The sequence below is a fragment of the Fistularia commersonii genome, chromosome 35 (genome assembly GCF_037954325.1).
Source record: "Fistularia commersonii isolate RoL2024-O1a breed Wild chromosome 35, RoL_Fcom_v1.0, whole genome shotgun sequence".
Classification (NCBI taxonomy): Eukaryota; Metazoa; Chordata; class Actinopteri; order Syngnathiformes; family Fistulariidae; genus Fistularia; species Fistularia commersonii.
The window spans coordinates 3,676,080-3,693,797 of NC_141318.1; the positions used below are offsets into that span (position 1 = coordinate 3,676,080).

General features: G+C 45.6%; 2 protein-coding genes across 2 annotated transcripts; one reads left to right on the forward strand and one right to left on the reverse strand.

Moving 5' to 3' along the window:
- Positions 1 to 4: 4 nt before the first annotated feature.
- LOC147213877 (guanine nucleotide-binding protein G(I)/G(S)/G(O) subunit gamma-10) lies at positions 5 to 2,756 on the reverse strand. The gene is made up of 3 exons (XM_086142332.1): positions 2,552 to 2,756; positions 1,942 to 2,068; positions 5 to 1,215 (listed from the first exon to the last, which is right to left on the reverse strand). Exons 1-2 carry the CDS (start codon positions 2,639 to 2,641, stop codon positions 1,943 to 1,945), a joined length of 216 nt encoding a protein of 71 aa, XP_085998458.1. The 5' UTR covers positions 2,642 to 2,756; the 3' UTR covers positions 5 to 1,215; position 1,942.
- A 2,506-nt stretch (positions 2,757 to 5,262) lies between these two features.
- Positions 5,263 to 17,502, forward strand: LOC147213878 (uncharacterized). Its single transcript, XM_086142773.1, has 6 exons — positions 5,263 to 5,289; positions 14,579 to 14,927; positions 15,599 to 15,751; positions 15,846 to 15,919; positions 15,993 to 16,104; positions 16,875 to 17,502. Exons 3-6 carry the CDS (start codon positions 15,674 to 15,676, stop codon positions 17,007 to 17,009), a joined length of 399 nt encoding a protein of 132 aa, XP_085998899.1. The 5' UTR covers positions 5,263 to 5,289; positions 14,579 to 14,927; positions 15,599 to 15,673; the 3' UTR covers positions 17,010 to 17,502.
- Positions 17,503 to 17,718: the final 216 nt, after the last annotated feature.

Here is a 17,718-nt window from a genome sequence, read left to right on the forward strand (position 1 = left end):
GTTGTTCTGAGTTACACAAAGAAATTTAATTTCTAATGTCTAAAAGTAGCAAAGTTAAGAAAGATACAGGCAAACAGTAGTACAATTTTTATCTTGACTGGAACATGATTCAGTTGTGGAGAACAGTTACACAGGAAATGTGAGACTGATGTTGCACTGCTATCAAGGCATCGTGTTCCCGGGGTGGGACCTTCGGGAGTCAAGAGCTACGGGCCGGAGACGGTTTTCTGACTTTGTGTTGCGACTGTGTAAAAAGATCCGTGAATGCAATTTGGGGATTAAAAAAACCTGAGGGCGGAGTTTTCAAAACAAAAAAAAGGTCTCCAACTCTTACTCTTAGCTTAGCATCACCAGCGGTCGTAACAGGCCCGAGCCTGAACATGTGACGCATCTCACGTGGTTAGTTTCCAAACACCTGTGTGTGCGCAGACTAACACGGAAGTCACACTTCAATTTCCAAACACTGTAAGGCATTATTGTTTTTTTTTTTTTTTTAATTTACCATGTAAGCTAATACATGTTAATGTGTTTCAGAAAGAACCCCTTTCCCAGCAGCCACTTTGAGCAGGCATAGCATGGTAACACAAGAGTGTGACCAGTCAAGCTAATTCTGGCCCATGCGCCGCGACGGGCTGCTCGCCGCGGAGGAACGAACCACAACGAAAGCTCCTGATCACACCTGTGACAGTGCTACCTTGCCACAGAACGCTGCTGGCGCGGCGGTAGGTGAGCAGATGAGGACACTTGTTAGTAGGACAGACGGTTAAGGCTTTAGATCCTCGTCTTATGGCTGTAGTGTACGGGCGCAGGATGTAGATATCGTCAAACAGCACCTGGTTCGAATCGACGCCTCGCCTGCGGTGATACCTAGGACAGCGAGTGGTGATTTCCACTGAGGTGGATGATGTTGGTGCAGGAAAGTGAGTGAACCTGACCTAGTGCCAGGCGCACTGGGGATTAAATCATCACTCAGGTTAGTGTAATGACCAGCTTCTGACCGTGTCTTAGATGCAGAGCTTGAGGGTAACAGACAGAAGTTGTAATATTATTGTTTTTTTTGGCAATAAAGTGAACCAGTTCCCCTCTTTGGAGCCCATTGGCCCCGTGTCCCGTCATCCTGAAAGGAGCTGCTGGCGGATCTACAGCGACAACAAGTAGAAATGAGGACAGCCTTCGGGCACGCAAGTTCAGAAGCCCTCCACCCGTCTTGCCGTGCTGCAAGAGAGAAGCGTTAAGGGACACGTTAAATACAGAATCTGAAAGGTGGCCATGAGCTGGAACAAACGTGCGAGGAAAAGCCTACATTGTGCTGTTTCAGCAAGAGGAAGCCAATTATAAACTGAAGATAAACAATGGCCAAAAATACTTCTGTTTGACAGGCTGTATCAAATGTGTGTTAACTGAGGCTGAGAAATGGTATAAATTAAAAAAGCAATCAAACTGTCATATACGCCTGTAATTACATCAATTTTATTTCCTATCAATGAGAAGGGGCTGTCGCAAGTCCACAATACTCCATCCTAAACATCAGTGCACAAATAAAAGGTTAAATCAAAAAGTTCCACTGTCTGAATTCAGTTTAAACTCGAGTACAATATTTTAAGAGGTTACCAGGTAAGAAAATAAAACCTGAATAGCTCAGTGAGCGTGACCTGATGCGTTCATTTAAAATAATTTCTTAAAAAAAAATTCACTCTTGATGCATTTAACTTGTGGGCTTCTTTAAAAAAAATCAATTACTCTAAAAACAATTTCTTATCCGACACATACTACTTACAGCCAAAAGAATGTATAAAGGCTAAAGAGGAATTAAGAGTAGGCATGGAGAGATGAATGTGCATGGATGCAGGGTACTCAAAGCTAAGCAGATGGAGTCTGTAATTAACTACATCCCCCGTGTAATTAACAGTAAGCACGGCGGGGGAGGGGAGGAAAGCCTACCTCAGAACAAGGAGCAGGATTTGGGGGGCCTGAAGGGATTATCACTGGAGGGGACCCCGACCAGGAGGGGGTCCTTGGAGGCGTTCTGCAGACAGAAGTTCCTCAGCTCAGCAGCGGCCTGGGACACCTGCGGACCCAGACGGATGGCACCGTGAGTGTGTGTGTGTTTGAGAAAGACGAGGGTATCCTGTTAGTACATTAAGTCAACCCATGCTATTGTTTACACACACTCTAGGAGTTAACTTCTTGACATAACTAGCTAAGTTTGATACAAGTTAGCTTCTTGACATCACTAGCAACTTTGAGGCTAGTGACGTCTTTAGCTCCGGAGTCACAGGAAGCGATAGCGATCTCCCCACCACCTCCAGTCCCCCGACCGGAACAGTTAAAACTGACAGCCGTCAAACGCGGAAGAAAATGAAACTTCTATCGCCCTGCGATAGTTAGCTTTTAGCCGATGAGTTATGGGTAGTTTTTAACTCGTTTATCATAACCGGAGAGACTACAAAGTCTATGAGCAACAGTTGGACTCAACCATTCGGCGCGGGGAGGAGGGGGGGTTGCTAGCTTCGTCTTCCGTGTTTGTGTTTCTGCGTCGAGGGGCTCGTACCTTGATCCTGCGGATACTGGCCTCTAACCGGAGCTGCTTCACGGCCCTCTGAGCGATGATTAAATTGTTGCTGGCGTTGTTATTGGACATGACGGCGGCCGTAAGGTCGGATTTCAGGGGAGGAAAAAAAAAAAAAGTTGAGGGAGAGTTCACGTACGCGTCGACGGGCGAGCGGAAATTGACCCCAACTGCTCGGGGAAAAAAAACACCATAACCCCAGTCAGGGGAAACTTTGGCCTGCCCCTAGCCCCGCCTCCTGTTCGCAATCAAGCCCGACCAATGGGTATCAGAGCTGTCAATCAAACTCGCAAACAAAGCCACGCCCCCTCCCTGCTTGCACAGATCTTTAGGTTAAGTTTTGAGAGAGTGACCTTGAAAAGGCTGCAAGGTGAGCAACCAGTCTACCAGGAAATTCTTTTTGAGTTCAATTTCAATAATGTATCAGGAAGAAACACACTGCTGTCACTGGAGGGGGTAATTGTTGTAGTAAATCCAAATCCATCTTGGCAAAGAAGTACTCTGCCCCAGAGGGTTTTTGAATTTCTGCACACAAAACACTTGTTAGATTTCCAAAGGGGCCATTAAGTTCTCCTGCCCAGGTTATCTCTAGGTTCCCTGTCGTCCACCTACAGTCCAAAACAAAAATCAGTAGGTTAATTGAAGACTTCTGAATGGTTGGATGTCTATAGATGGCCCCGTTATTGACAGCTGACCAATTTAAAAGCCCGCCTCAGCTGGGATTGGCTTCACTCTCCCATCCCAGATATATAGTAAAGCTTTCTTTGTGGATTAATTGGTTATTTCATCACTTGTGCCTCAGATTACGATGCTACTTTGACTGGGAAAAAGCAAAATGTAAAAATATAATAACACCAAAGCACACCACCAACCATACTTAGTGCCCATGGTGCTGGAGCTGAGCAAACTTCATTATTTTACATCTGAAGATTATCTGATAGATTATTTTAGTCTGAAGCAGCAGTCCTAAGAGTTTTTTTAAAATAGAGATTACATGGAGATGAGGATTGAATAAGACAGGTAAGACGTGGACAACTTTCCACAAAATCACTACCAAGACATTTCAGTCTAGTTCAAAGTTCGATGTAATCCTTGTGGCTTGATTTTTCATCTTGCGAGGTATGACACATTTTTCACATTAAGTTTTTGTTTTCAGGTGAATGTTTATTTTATGATACTGGAAAATTATTATTGCTGATGTGATGCAGGAGGAAGTCGATACTGTTACCCAAACATGAAATAGGAGGAAATCCTGCAACAAAATCATCTGGATTTGTGATGGAAAACTCATTTGAACAAATGTAATTCTGAATGGTGAAACAACATAACATAAATGATGTGAGATCCCCCCTTGTCACAATTCATCGAAATAAAACATTTTAAGAAAAATCAGACTTGCATGCAAAGATGGAAAAATAGGATTTTAAATTGAATAACTGTAGTTGTACCCCCTGAACACAAGATGGGGGTGTAGCATTGCATTTCTTAAAAGTAAATGGGAACACGTTGAAGATGACGAAGAAACTCATACAAAAGTCTTATTTGGGAAGGAAATCCCCACCAAGATGCGACAGAAATGTCAACCTGTAGTTGACCAGATGGGTTACTGTTTCCCTGGTTTGTTTTAATCATTTGGAAAATATCTCCAATCGGAATGCCTCCTTGATTTGATTAAATCAACTAACACAGTCTACAGAAACACACTTTTCCCTCTTGATTTTCAAAAGTCAGTTCATGTCTATTTAAGTCATTCTAATTAAAGTTAAACAGAAAACAAAAGTACTTGAATTATTAAAACCCCCATCATGCATTTGTTGTCTAGCTATAGAAGAATTTCATGATCAAGAGCATTAACCAATCATACAAAGTGTGAAGATATCATAACTCAGCATTTTTTTAAGAATTGATTATTTAAAGGACTAAGAATGGCAGCATGGCTCCAGTTTCCACAGTATTTGAGAGGCTCAGTTGAGTGGGTTTTCCCCTGAAGATAAAGAGAAAATGAGAATTAACCTTACAATATTCATTGCAAAGATAAACTCGACAAATGGAGACCTACAACTTGTACTCACAAATAATGGGTCCGACGGTGACCTCCTTCATGGAGGGAACATCTGAAAGGGAGCGTTGTCCTCTTAATGAACAATGCTGTGTAGTGAGGAAGGGCCAGCGACAAATAAGAAAATTGAACGTTAAAGTGATTCTTCTTTTCCTCTCAGCTTTTCCCTTCAGGGGTCGCCACAGTGAATCAACCATCTCCATCTAACCCTGTTCTCTGTATCCTCCTCTCTCACACCAACTAACTTCATATCCTCTCTCACTAAATCTTCTCTTTGGTCTTCCTCTAAGTCTCCTGCCTGGCAGCAGCAATTCCAGCATCCGTCTACCAATCTATTCACTGTCCCTCCTCTGTACATGACCGAACCATCTCAGTCTGGCTTCTCTGACCTTCTCTCCGAAACATCTAACAGGAAGGGTCCCAGGAAGGGTCCCACAGGAGGTCCCGGCCCTGGGACCTCCTGTCGCTCCTTCCTCCTCTCGAATTCCCCGGGCAGAGCGTACCGCAGCTCTCAGTGGAGGTGGTAATTAGCGGCAGCTGGCCGCTGCTGCAGCTGGCGCCGATTCTCAATTGGACCCAGCCGTGTCTCCTCTCGGCAGCCGAGAGTGGCGGAGAGATGGCCGCCTCAGGGTTACTTCCGGCGGCGCTTTCTCTGAAACAGGTGAGTTTTGGCCGGGAGGAGGAAAAACAAATGCGATTCACCGACTTACCGAGCTGCGTTTTCCAGGTAGCAACTGCTGCTAGCTAGCCTGATAGCCGGCACTGGTCTGTTTTTAAGCGTCGTTTTGAGTTAAAAGGCGACAATAATTTTCACTTCTCCACTTCCACTACTCTTTCCTCGAACTTCTCCGCCCTTCGAACAATGTATATTACTATAACGGATTTAATATTCGTTGCTTGCTGGATGTGAAACTCCGCCGTGCTAAACTGTTCTCACGGATACAAAACTTAAAGCTCACCTGGTCTTGGAGAGACATCGGAGGGCACGAACCCTAGCAATTAAACAAATATACGTTTTAAACAGAATGGTTACAGACAAAACTATGTGAAGAAACATTTGTTTCAATCTATTAGTTGTAATTGTATAGTTTCATCGTACAATTAAGTAATTGATACACAGTTGAATTATTAGCTTTTCCCTGTTGCAAAGCATGTAGAGGTCTGTCATTTTTATCATAGGTACTCTACAACTGTGAGTGATAATCTAAAACGAAAATCCAGTTAAACACAGTGTATGATTTTTAAGTAATTCATTTGCATTTTACTGTATAATGTCCGTTTTTGTGGCTCCTGCCACGGGACCGGACTTTGTTGTCCCGGTGTGTTCAGATTATCATTCAGGGAAAAACGTCACAACGGCCAGGAACTAATCAAGCAAGAATGGTTTATTCAAAGTCAGGAAAATACACTTACGAGATATCCCGGGCCAGAATGAATGTCACCCCGCGAGGATCGTTCGGCTCCTCTAGACACCCGCTGAGACGCGTCCAGTCGAATGTGTAGATAAAGAAGTTCTGGCCCCGATCCAAAGGATCAGGCTCATTTTATACCTTTTGGCCAAAAGGGTCGGAGGGAGTCCTGACAATGGCTTCCCCGACCCCCCCCCGGTTTTACGCTCTCTAGGAGTGCGGGCATCTGGGGTGCGGGCATCGTAAACTGCGCTTCGATCAGAGCTGTTGGTCGGAGGAAGTTTTGATAAACTTCCTCCGACCCCTGGTTTACGCTCTCTTGGACTGTGAGCACCTGGGTTGTGTAAAACCGTGCTTTGATCGAAGTCGCGGTTCGGAAGAAGTCCTGATAATGACTTCCTCCGACCCCTGGCTCTAGTCGATTATCCCCGGGGGGTGTCATTGGAACAGCAGGGTAGCGCATTCCTTCACCTTACATGATGGGGTCTCACAGTTACATTTTACAGTCTTTGCAATTGATAGCGAAATAATGATGTGAGGTTGGAGATTCTATAATTTGACGTAGGAGATTTTGCAAGTCCCTCTCTTGACGTGAGCGTCTCCACGTCACACAAGGACTACAAAAAATAAGTAAATACAACAAATGCGTGCAAACACAAGGTATTATAACGGAATATTCTGACAATCCCTCTCTTGGTGTGACTTTGTCACACCACAACTTCTGAGAATGATCTAGCACAGTATGCCAGGGTGTAGACTTCATCATTCTAGTGTTCTTAATCGCGTGATTGTTTTAGCTTTGCGATCTTTCTGTATGTTTGGTCCTCTGTCAGGTGCCTTCTTCGTGTTGTGCGTCAGGATCGTGTTGCGGTGAGTTCAGAGGTGCACACGTGCCTCACCGACTTTTTCTAAAAGTGTTTTTCTTCAGACAGCCGGAGGTGTGTCTCCGACCGCCCCTTTCGACTCTTTATTCTTCGTCTTTGCTTTTGCTTGGAGGTCCAGTCTTCTGCTGGTAACGCGATGTTCCGAGGAGGGGGAACTGCCTTGGCGCAGTGGTTGAGGTGGAACCACGTCTTATGGCCCTCTACCTGTAGGTTGTGCGATGTCCGTTGTTGCACTCTGAGGGGGCCGTACCACCTTGGCGTCCACCAGCTGCTCTTGAACCTCTTCACATACACCCAGTCGAGAGCCTCGTCGTCTTGGTCCGGTTTTTCTTTGTCTGGTCCAGGCCTACGAGAAGACAGAAACGCTACAGAACCTGTTAGTGTGGCCCAGTATGCATCCAATAACACCGGAAGTGGTCCTGACATCGTTGGGACCCCACCCGCAGGATGTTCATACCTTCTTCCGGTATGAAGTTGATGCAGCGTGTACCCGCATCGATCATTCTGGGGTGTGTTTAGTGCAATGGGTAATGCTTCCAGCCATGTCAATTTGGCTTTAGAATCTGCTATTATTTTGCCAATTTCATTTTTAGAACTCCGTTGGCTTTTTCCTCAAGTCTCTAACTTTGGGGGTGGTACACTGAGCCATACTTGTGTCTGATACCAAAATGTGATTCTACCTGTTTCAAATGTTTTTCTGGCCTAGCATATTGCAGGATTGAGGTCATTTGGGTTGTCGTAAGGGATAGGCCTGCTGGGGAAAGTAGTCGTCCGAGGAATACCACTGATTGACAGTGTTTAGTTGTACGTCATTCAATGAACCACGTAGGCAGCGATTGAATATACTTGGAGAATTGGCCAAGCCCTGAGGGAGACGGGTGTATGTATACTTATTTTTGTAATGCGTAAAAGCGAGTTGGTATCGGCTGTTCTCATGCAGTGGGACACGGAAAAAGGCATTGGATAAATCGAGAACCGTGAACCATGTCTGGGCTGGCGTTATTGTGCCAAGAATAACCAGTGGATTGGGAACGGCTTCTCAAGCCGTCATACACTGGGCATCGACTTCTCTTAAGTCGTGTACCATTCGCCAGGTTCCATCGGGTTTTCTAACTGGCAGCAATGGGGTGTTCGATGCCGAATTTGAGGGAACCAACGCACCAGCTTCTATTAAACCGGCTGTGGTGTCACGGATTCCTTCTGCTGCGTCCGGTTTAAGTGGATACTGTGGCCTATAAATTATTTCTGGTTTAAATGCAAGCTTGACAGGGGGGGTGTTAATCAACCCTACATCAAAATTGCCCTTAGACCATATATGGTCAGGGATCTGTGATAGCATGGCTTCTGCCGCGGGGTGATCAGTTTTCTCCCTGCCATGGTATCTTTCTAGATCCATGTCTTGTGGTGTGGAGTTATTAGTGGTGTCAGACATGATTCGATAATATTTTGTCGATGGAGAGTAGACAACGCTTGGCAACTGGGTGGGTACCCAGTCGGTTAGCAATGACGCTTGTTTTGTCATTGGTCCTAAATTTTTGGCCTCACCTTTGATGTTTTGTAAGAGCGAGCAGTGTGGCACAGCTGTGTCAGACATGCGATACCATTCCATTTGTTTAGATGTCAGTTTAACAATTGCCGCTACTCCCGGCTCTCCCACGATGATGTCTCCCATATGCAACACGGACGGAATTTGGTCAGCAGCTGCAGCCCATCGCTCCGCATAGGTCTCGTCATCTTCCCTGGTGTAGTACATTGTGACATGCGGGGGGTCCGGCGTTGGGCCATATGTGCCCTTGTTCATAATCCATGACTTCCAGCGATAAAAGGTAGTGAGTAGTCCTGATTGTCCAGCTGTCTCTGGAGTTAGCAGCATCCAGTAGATGTGTGCCGGTGTTACTTCTTCCTGCGTCTGGGAGCTGTCCGTCACCATGAGCAGCACATCTTCAGTCGGGACTGTCGATGCCACTGTAGTCCCATCTGGAAACATGACTCTGACACCGTCTGGTGTACAGAAGATAGACGCACTCAATTTCTGCAGAAGGTCCCTGCCACAAAGTGGCTGAGGACATGCGTCAGTTATAAGAAAAGAGTGACGTAGAGTTTGTGTAGCACAAGATACCATAGCCGGGCGCGAGAGGGGCAGTCTTGATTTAGTCCCTGAGACCCCCACCACGGTCATGAAGGCAGACGATGGTTCTGGAGCCAGTGCAGTAGGTAAAGTTGAAACAGTTGCTCCTGTGTCCACCAACGCCTGCACTGTCTTGTTGTTCACCATGAGTTTGAGCCGTGGTTCTGCCGTGGGGGTGGGGCACCCCTATTGGTCATTTGATGGGTGTCGCTGCGATGCCAGGTCAGTCATCGGGGCTTCGTGCACCGCGGGCCCCGCATACTCTTGAGGATGTGGGTTCTGCCGATTAGACTGCCACATCCGAGGCGGGGGTTGGCCGCTCCACTGCTGGGGCGGTAGTGATCGTTGTTGCAAGTTCGGGCAGAATCGCCAGAGATGTCCCATCACTCCACATCCATAGCATGGACCCATGATATTCGGCCCTCTCCTTTGGGGGCCCTGTTGCATTACGAGTCCCTTCCCTCTCCAAGGGAGGGGAGGTCTGTTATATGCGGAACGACTGGGCGCATCTTGCTGGTACAAATTGATTGGGGGGTCATCTCGGGTGACATGTGGTGGGGAAGCCGGGGGCGGAGTGCTCTTCTTAGCTTCTGAGGCTTTATTTTGTGCTTCCTTCAATTGGAGTTGCATCAACATATTTTGTGTTGTTTCCTGATTAGTTTTGAGTTTTCTCTGTTTGTCTGCATGTCTGTCAACAGCATGAGCCACCTTCAGAGAGAACTCCGTCCACTCGCATCCCATCAACAGGGGGTCATCCCTTAGGGTATTCGATATATTATCTGGCAAACCATTCAGCACCGCTGACCGGAACCATGCTACCGCAACATCACTCGGTGGGCCTTGTGGGCAAACGCCAACTACGGATTCCCACTCTCCTGCGGCTCGCATTAAGAAGACCACGCCTGACTCGCCTTCTTTCGGGGAATATTTAATAGCAGCAGCATGAGTCCAATTCTGAGGGAATGACTCTCGAATGGCAGTATAGAGGGTGCCATGCACCTGTCTGAGAGGTGTTTCATGTCCCAAAGCGCTTGTGCCAGCTTTTGTTTCTATATCAAATATTGTGGATGCTGTAATTCCACAAGCAGCCTATATGCTGCGTATATCTCCCAGGGCCAGGCTAGTTCCCGTTGTAACATCCATCAATTTAGTGATCCAGGCTCCCCCTCCTTGGCCAATAGGGGGCAGTCTGGCTACTATGGCGGCCACATCTGCCATTGCATAGGGCTTATGACGTTCTTGGCCAATCTTATCCATCACGAGGGGCATTACACTTACTTTTCCGGGTCCTGGGCTATTATTCCCAGATGGGCACGTTCCGCCCGACCCCTCATCCTCCGTGCACTCTGACTCTGTACCGCTCTCTATCTCACTATAGGGCACACTCTTTCCGTGACTCGTCGCCGCTCTCGCGGCTGTAGTCTTTGACCTTGTTATCATTTGCCCCGTGATTACAACATTCTGTTTTTTATCCTTCCCTTCGCCTAACCGTCTTGACTTACTTTTTGCCTTCTGATTCCCCTGTGACTGCGTTACTGTAGTACTATTCAACTGGTGCCCCGTTTCATTTATAAGTGTTATTAAACTCTCTCGGTACTTCTGGTGATTTCCCCAGGCCTCCCTTTCTTCTGATCTAAGTTTATTTATGCATGTAAGCGCTGCACCCTTGTCTTGTTCTAGTTTTACTTGCTCAAGTGGGTGCTTGCAGCGACTTAGAGCTGTTTCTACTCGTTCGTATGTTTTCTCAGCATTAGCCAATAGGATTTTCAGTTTACTACGTTCATCCAACCAATATTCCATCGCGGCTTCACACTGTCTCATACTTTTGTCGACATCATTATCAAAACTGGTACCTGCATTCACTTCGTCTTGCTCCTTTTGGGTAGTGCTACTTGGTTCTGAAGGAGGGGCAGACGGCATGACTATCTCTCTTGCTCTGTTCTTCACGTCCGGCCCCTCATTATCAGTGTCTTCATCGTCTGTTGGGAGGAGTTGTCCCCTCCCCTTTACTGTCCCGGTAATTTCAAACATGGGGAGGAGACTAGTTGAGGGAGCTGCGGGGGAGTCGCTGGGGGTGGAGTAAGGAGGAGGCAGGCTGGGGTGGAGTTGCCGTCTCATCTGAGTTTGATGTTTTGCCTTTCCTGAACATGCGGTCGGGGTGGTGGTGACAGCTGCGGCTATAGTGCAGTCCTCTGTTTGTCCCTCCATTTTTGCCACAAGGTTTGCAATATGTGATAACATACTTACTCGTTCTGAGACAATATCACCTTTCTTGGCCCACTTCCCAGTGTTGCGCCTCCATTTAGGCACGCTACATTCTTCCTCCCACCTGGCTTTACAATAAGATATTTCCATTTTTCCGCTTAATAACTGTGTCTTAAACATTCTTGTTAAAGGTCCGGTGTAATCTGGTTTTGGCCAATAAGTTCGCTTTTTCTCTTGTTTTTCAAATTGTTTAAGTTTTACGGTCATCATCTGGGGGGTGGTGGTGTACACCCCGGACGTGAGCGTTTCTACAATCATATTCCATCTATCGGCGAAGGTGGGGGAACCACCTTTACCCTCCTCCGCCAGCACCATCTTACGATCAGTTTTCTTTGTCATTCACACAGCAATCTGCACTTTCACGCCTACTTCAACAGGCTGCCAGTTTACGTTTGCACCGTTAGGTTTCCACTGACACTGCTGCTTCAGCGATCCGGCACAGCATTCACACACAGAATTCAATATACGTATATTATAACCCTTATCCTTATCCCCCCCCCCCTTTTTTTTTTTTTTTTCTGATGTTCTATTGTTTTTTGTCTTCCTGATGTTCTATTGTTTTTTGTCTTCCTAATATTCCATTGTTTTTTGTCTTTCTTTGGCTTTTTGAACACTAACAGTCAGCACGGAGTGATAACTCCCGATTGCCCTGTTAGGTGGGGTCGTAAAACCCCCACTGCGCTTTATTGCCAGTGTCTCAGAGATTTCCTTAATCTCGACTGGTCTCAGACTCAGCCACCATAAATTTTCTATATTATTTAATTCTTTTTGGTTACCAAAACAAAACAAAAAAAATAAATAATGGGAACGGTATTTTGAACACTAGCGATCCACACGGCGCGATCAGTTCCGCTGATCCACTAGGTGGAGTTTCCGGCTCCCACTGTCTTCTTTCACAGTGTCTCAGAGGTTCTCCTAACCTCGACCAATCCTACATCACATCATCTCCTCCCTTTCCTCGGGGGCGATCTTTTGAACACTAACGTCGGCACAGACCATCGTCTCACTATGTCTGATATTCCGTTAGGTGGAGTTTTCGGCTCCCACTGTCTTCTTTCACAGTGTCTCAGAGGTTTTCCTAACCTCGACTGGTTATGGATTGATCACTGTTCTCCAGGAGTCCTCGACTCCTCCGGAGGTTCTCTCTCAACCTCAACTTCACTTTACTTCGGATCCCACACAATAACCCTCTGACTCCCCACTTTGATCGATTAGTTCCTCTCCGTCTCTTGTTTTCCTGATTTATTTTCCAATTTATATAATTTTTATTTGTCCAATTTCAGGCTCTACTCTGTATCAGATTTCGGTCATTCTTTGATTCCAGTAATTTATAATATTCAATCACAGTTTTTGGAAAAGGAAACTGCTTACCTTTAGTCGTGCGCACTGTGTGGAATCAACGAATTTCCGTCTTCGAACACCTTCGAGCCTGCTTTTCTCCCGGAGATATCCCGTCGGGAAGACCACACCAGTTGAAAATCACATTTGAAATCACGTCGGGGTCACCAATTTGTCCGTTTTTGTGGCTCCTGCCACGGGACCGGACTTTGTTGTCCCGGTGTGTTCAGATTATCATTCAGGGAAAAACGTCACAACGGCCAGGAACTAATCAAGCAAGAATGGTTTATTCAAAGTCAGGAAAATACACTTACGAGATATCCCGGGCCAGAATGAATGTCACCCCGCGAGGATCGTTCGGCTCCTCTAGACACCCGCTGAGACGCGTCCAGTCGAATGTGTAGATGAAGAAGTTCTGGCCCCGATCCAAAGGATCAGGCTCATTTTATACCTTTTGGCCAAAAGGGTCGGAGGGAGTCCTGACAATGGCTTCCCCGACCCCCCCCCGGTTTTACGCTCTCTAGGAGTGCGGGCATCTGGGGTGCGGGCATCGTAAACTGCGCTTCGATCAGAGCTGTTGGTCGGAGGAAGTTTTGATAAACTTCCTCCGACCCCTGGTTTACGCTCTCTTGGACTGTGAGCACCTGGGTTGTGTAAAACCGTGCTTTGATCGAAGTCGCGGTTCGGAAGAAGTCCTGATAATGACTTCCTCCGACCCCTGGCTCTAGTCGATTATCCCCGGGGGGTGTCATTGGAACAGCAGGGTAGCGCATTCCTTCACCTTACATGATGGGGTCTCACAGTTACATTTTACAGTCTTTGCAATTGATAGCGAAATAATGATGTGAGGTTGGAGATTCTATAATTTGACGTAGGAGATTTTGCAAGTCCCTCTCTTGACGTGAGCGTCTCCACGTCACACAAGGACTACAAAAAATAAGTAAATACAACAAATGCGTGCAAACACAAGGTATTATAACGGAATATTCTGACAATAACATAAGTACTTGATCACCTACCAACCAGTGAGAATTGTGGCTCATAGATCTATTAGTTCTTCTTTAAGAAGCCCTCCTGTTCTCCACTCATTACCTGGCTTCATGGCACCAGTTTGAACTCGTTACCTGTATAAAACACACCTGTACACAAACACACAATCAAACAAATTCTAACCTCTCCACAAAGGCCAAGACCAGAGCTGTAAAAGGACATCAGGAGCTGAAAGTCCATATTGCCCAGCGACTGCGCTGAAACCTGAAGGATCTGGAGAAGGTCTGTATGCAGAATCCCTGCTGCAGTGTGTGCAAACCTGCTCAAGAACGACGGGAAACTTCTGATCTCAGTCATTGCCAGCAGAGGTTTCAGGAAAAAATATGAAGTAAATAAAATGCAAATGAATTACTTAAAATCATATAATGACTTTTTCTAGATTTGGTTATAGATTCGGTCACTCACAGTTAAAGGAGTACCCATGATAAAAATTCAACCTCTACATGCTTTCATGTAGAAAGAACAAGTAATTTCTACACAGCTGATTTTTCAGCTGTGTAGAAATTACTTGTTCTCTTGCCGTCTGCGTGGTGTCATCACGACTCGTCCTCGGTGCAGCACAATTATAGATTTGATTTCCAACAAAATCTGAAATGTGTGCATCAACTCACCGTCTTCTGAAGAAACCTTTTTGTAAAAAAAATCTTTTTCAATTTTAACAAAACTTGATCGCTGCTGTTGGCCATTAGGGGGCGCTCACGCCCCAGCTGTCGGAAGTCTGAACCGGTCTCTGCGAGGATGGAGAAGATCAGGAATGAGTCCATCAGAGGGACAGCACATGGTAGCTGAGATGGTTTGGATGTGAACATAGCAAATGAAAGGTTGGTGAATTTCTGGTTTGCTCTGCTGATGTTCTTCATGTTTCCCTCCTACCAGGATGCTTGTGATCACACAAGCCAACAACCAACTGGGGGAGCTGCAGAGGATGGTTGCGCTGGCAGGGAGTTAAGCGCTACCTGGATGCTTTCTGGCCACAGATGATTTCTGGCTACAGATGATGAACTCTCCGATCCAGGAGACCAGCCGAAGCCGTCCAGTGGACTCAACAAACCAGCCACAGCAGGAGTATATATAGACAATTTTAATACAAAAGAATTGGCCAAGGCATCAGCTTGGCCAGGTCCGGAGTGTTCTGGGCCTGCTGCACTTCAAGGTGTGGACGCAGCAGACCATCTTTGACCCGGCAGTGAAGAGAGCCTACAAACTCAACTACGCTCAGCAGGAGGTTGGTCGCTCTAAAGAGATTGTCACCAAGGTTTTGACCCCAGGCGGGAGTGGTTGCACCGCATTTTGCACAGCATAAGGTGCACTGCATTCTAAAGTGCATGATAAAACCTATCGCATACATTGCTGTGTTCCCTTGGAAATAGTTTGGTCTTCTTTACTTGGCGCAGTTCACCTGCTTGTTTCCCTCTCTTCCGTACCATTGATTCACTAATGGTGAATTCTTTGGCGTCTGCTCTTTTCCCATAAACTTCTGTGTGACTGAAGGGGTTTGAATTCCCGCTTTGCAAGGATGTCTCTTAACAGGTGCCATTTTTGGGAGTCGATGGAAGCACAGTATGTACTGCTACTACAAAATGTGGCAGAGGTAATTGTTCTACGTACTTTTATCTTATTGATTTATGGTTTCCAGCGAAAGCGGACACCTGAAGTAAGTGTGATGTTGGAACAGTGTTGTATTCCAGCACTGCATAATTAGTTATCTAATGTTGTCTGATGTTGCAACTCATATTCAACCAAGGACTGACTAATACAACATACCTATGTCAGGTGGGAACAGTCCAACAATCAATCAAGCTGAGCGGCTTCATCGCTTACCAAAGTCATGCTAAAACATTTTGACAGAGTATAGAGCCCAGTGTGCCACATAAAATGAGGTGTTGCCTCCTGCAGGACGAGAACGCCGCCAGCAACGAGGAGGAGCAGCCGGAGGCGGCCAAGAGGAAGGAGCACGACGCTGTCAGCCAGATGGGTGATGACAACGTGAAGAGCGACACAGCGGAGCGTGACCAGGCCAAGGAGATGGGGCTTCTGAAACACGTGTCTGTATGTATGAATATGTATATGTGTGTGTGTGTGTGTATACAAACATATATATATATATATATATATATATGAGAATGATTTATCTTTTTTGCAGCTGGCTTTTGAATCCCTGTCCGTGATCATCAACGCCCTCACCCTGCTGGAGGTCAGCCAGGTGTCGGTGTGCAGGTACTGAGGTTTGCCTTCTCAAACACTCACTTGAATGATCACTCTCGTATGCTAACACCCATCTCCTGTCAAGCTTCAGCGAGCAGGTGCAGCTGCATCATCCCTTCCAGCAGCAGTTTGACGGCAGGTCCGGGGCCCAGATTCTCCGGCTGTACCAGTTCCACCAGAAGACCAGGAAAGCAAAGGTGTGTGTGTTTCTGTGTGTTGGTTCTTTGGAAAATTTTGGGTGGGGGTCCTTCTTCCATCCCTCTCTGCAGTTCCTGGAGGCCTACGCCTACATGTTCCTGGCAGCTCGGCAGCAGAACCTGGGATCTGCAAACTCTGGTTGTGTGCGTGTGTGCGTGCGTGTGTGCGTGCGTGTGTGCGTGCGTGTGTGTGTGTGTTTTTTGTATGTATGTTATGTGTGTATATGTATGATACATACATGTATATATGTGCATGTATGTATGTATGTGTGTATATATATATGCATACATAAGAATGTATATGATGTATGATTGTATATAAATACATATGTGTCTATCTACAGTGATTATATATGTGAGTTTATACCTGTGTGTGTGTGTATATACACATACATATGCAGCATATCAGGAATCATGTCAACACATCTCAAATTATGTGTGTGGGTTTATATGTATATCGTATATGCATGTGTGTGTATATAAATATACATATGTATGTGCGTATATATTTATATGCATGTGTTTGTTTTTGTGTCAATGTATGTGTATATACACACGTATGTCTATATATATATATATATATATATAATTTTTTTTTTTTTTTTTTTGAAAGCAAAATATTACTGACCACTTTCAGGATCTTTATCCATTTTAACCTCAAATCAGTGTCTCTGTATTTTACTTTAATGAAAATTGTAGAAACGCAATCTTATGTTATTTGGGGGATTAATGTCCCTGAAAAATAACATTTCCGGCCCCGATGTCTGCAGGACTCCATCCTGTACATCAAGTTTCCTCTGTTCAGGGGTTCGGGGAAGCTGCTGGGGATGCGCTCCTACATGAGGGAATCCCGTTCCCCTTCTACATCATCCTGTGGGACGTCAACGCCCTGCCAGAGATGCTGAGCGTTGTGCTCTGCCAGTGGTTCGAGCTCGTATCTGCCAACAATCAGTAGGCCTTTCCCACAAGCCATCAGGCGGCGACCCGCAGCACATCGCTGCTAGCGAAGGGAGGGAGGGGGTCGTCTGCTGTAAATATGCCTATTTTGACCTTGACCTTTTCTTTTTTTTTTTTTTTTTTTTGAAAGCGTGATCGCTTAGGTCTTGCACGCCGTGTGTGTGTGTGTGTGTGTGTGTGTGTGTGTGTGTGTGTGTGTGTGTGTGTGTGTGTGTGTGTGTGTGTGTGTGTGTGTGTGTGTGTGTGTGTGTGTGTGTGTGTGTGTGTGTGTGTGTGTGTGTGTGTGTGTGTGTGTGTCACCTCAATGAAGTTATTAAAATACCTCTGCCTGCCTTTGATGTATATACATATATGTGTGTGTGTGTATATACATACGTGTGTATGTACAGGACTGTCTCAGAAAATTAGAATATTGTGATAAAGTTCTTAATCTTCTGTAATGCAATTAAAAAACAAAAATTACTTTTTCATGATATTCTAATATTTTGAGGTAGGATTTTTTAATTTTCTTAAGACGTAAGCCATAATCAGCAATATTAAAACAATAAAAGGCTTGCAATATTTCAGTTGATTTGTAATGAATCCAATGTATGTATGACATTTTTGTTTTTGTAATTGCATTACAGAAGATAAAGAACTTTATCACAATTTTCTAAT

Bases quoted from the DNA above. Each gene is read 5' to 3' on its own strand.
- LOC147213878 (XM_086142773.1), top strand. From the start codon at position 15,674: ATGGGTGATGACAACGTGAAGAGCGACACAGCGGAGCGTGACCAGGCC. The intron at 15,752-15,845 runs GTATGTATGAAT...TCTTTTTTGCAG, and splicing joins GGCTTCTGAAACACGTGTCT to CTGGCTTTTGAATCCCTGTC. The intron at 15,920-15,992 runs GTACTGAGGTTT...TCTCCTGTCAAG, and splicing joins AGCCAGGTGTCGGTGTGCAG to CTTCAGCGAGCAGGTGCAGC.
- LOC147213877 (XM_086142332.1), bottom strand. From the start codon at position 2,641: ATGTCCAATAACAACGCCAGCAACAATTTAATCATCGCTCAGAGGGCC. The intron at 2,069-2,551 runs GTACGAGCCCCT...CTGGGTCCGCAG, and splicing joins CCAGTATCCGCAGGATCAAG to GTGTCCCAGGCCGCTGCTGA.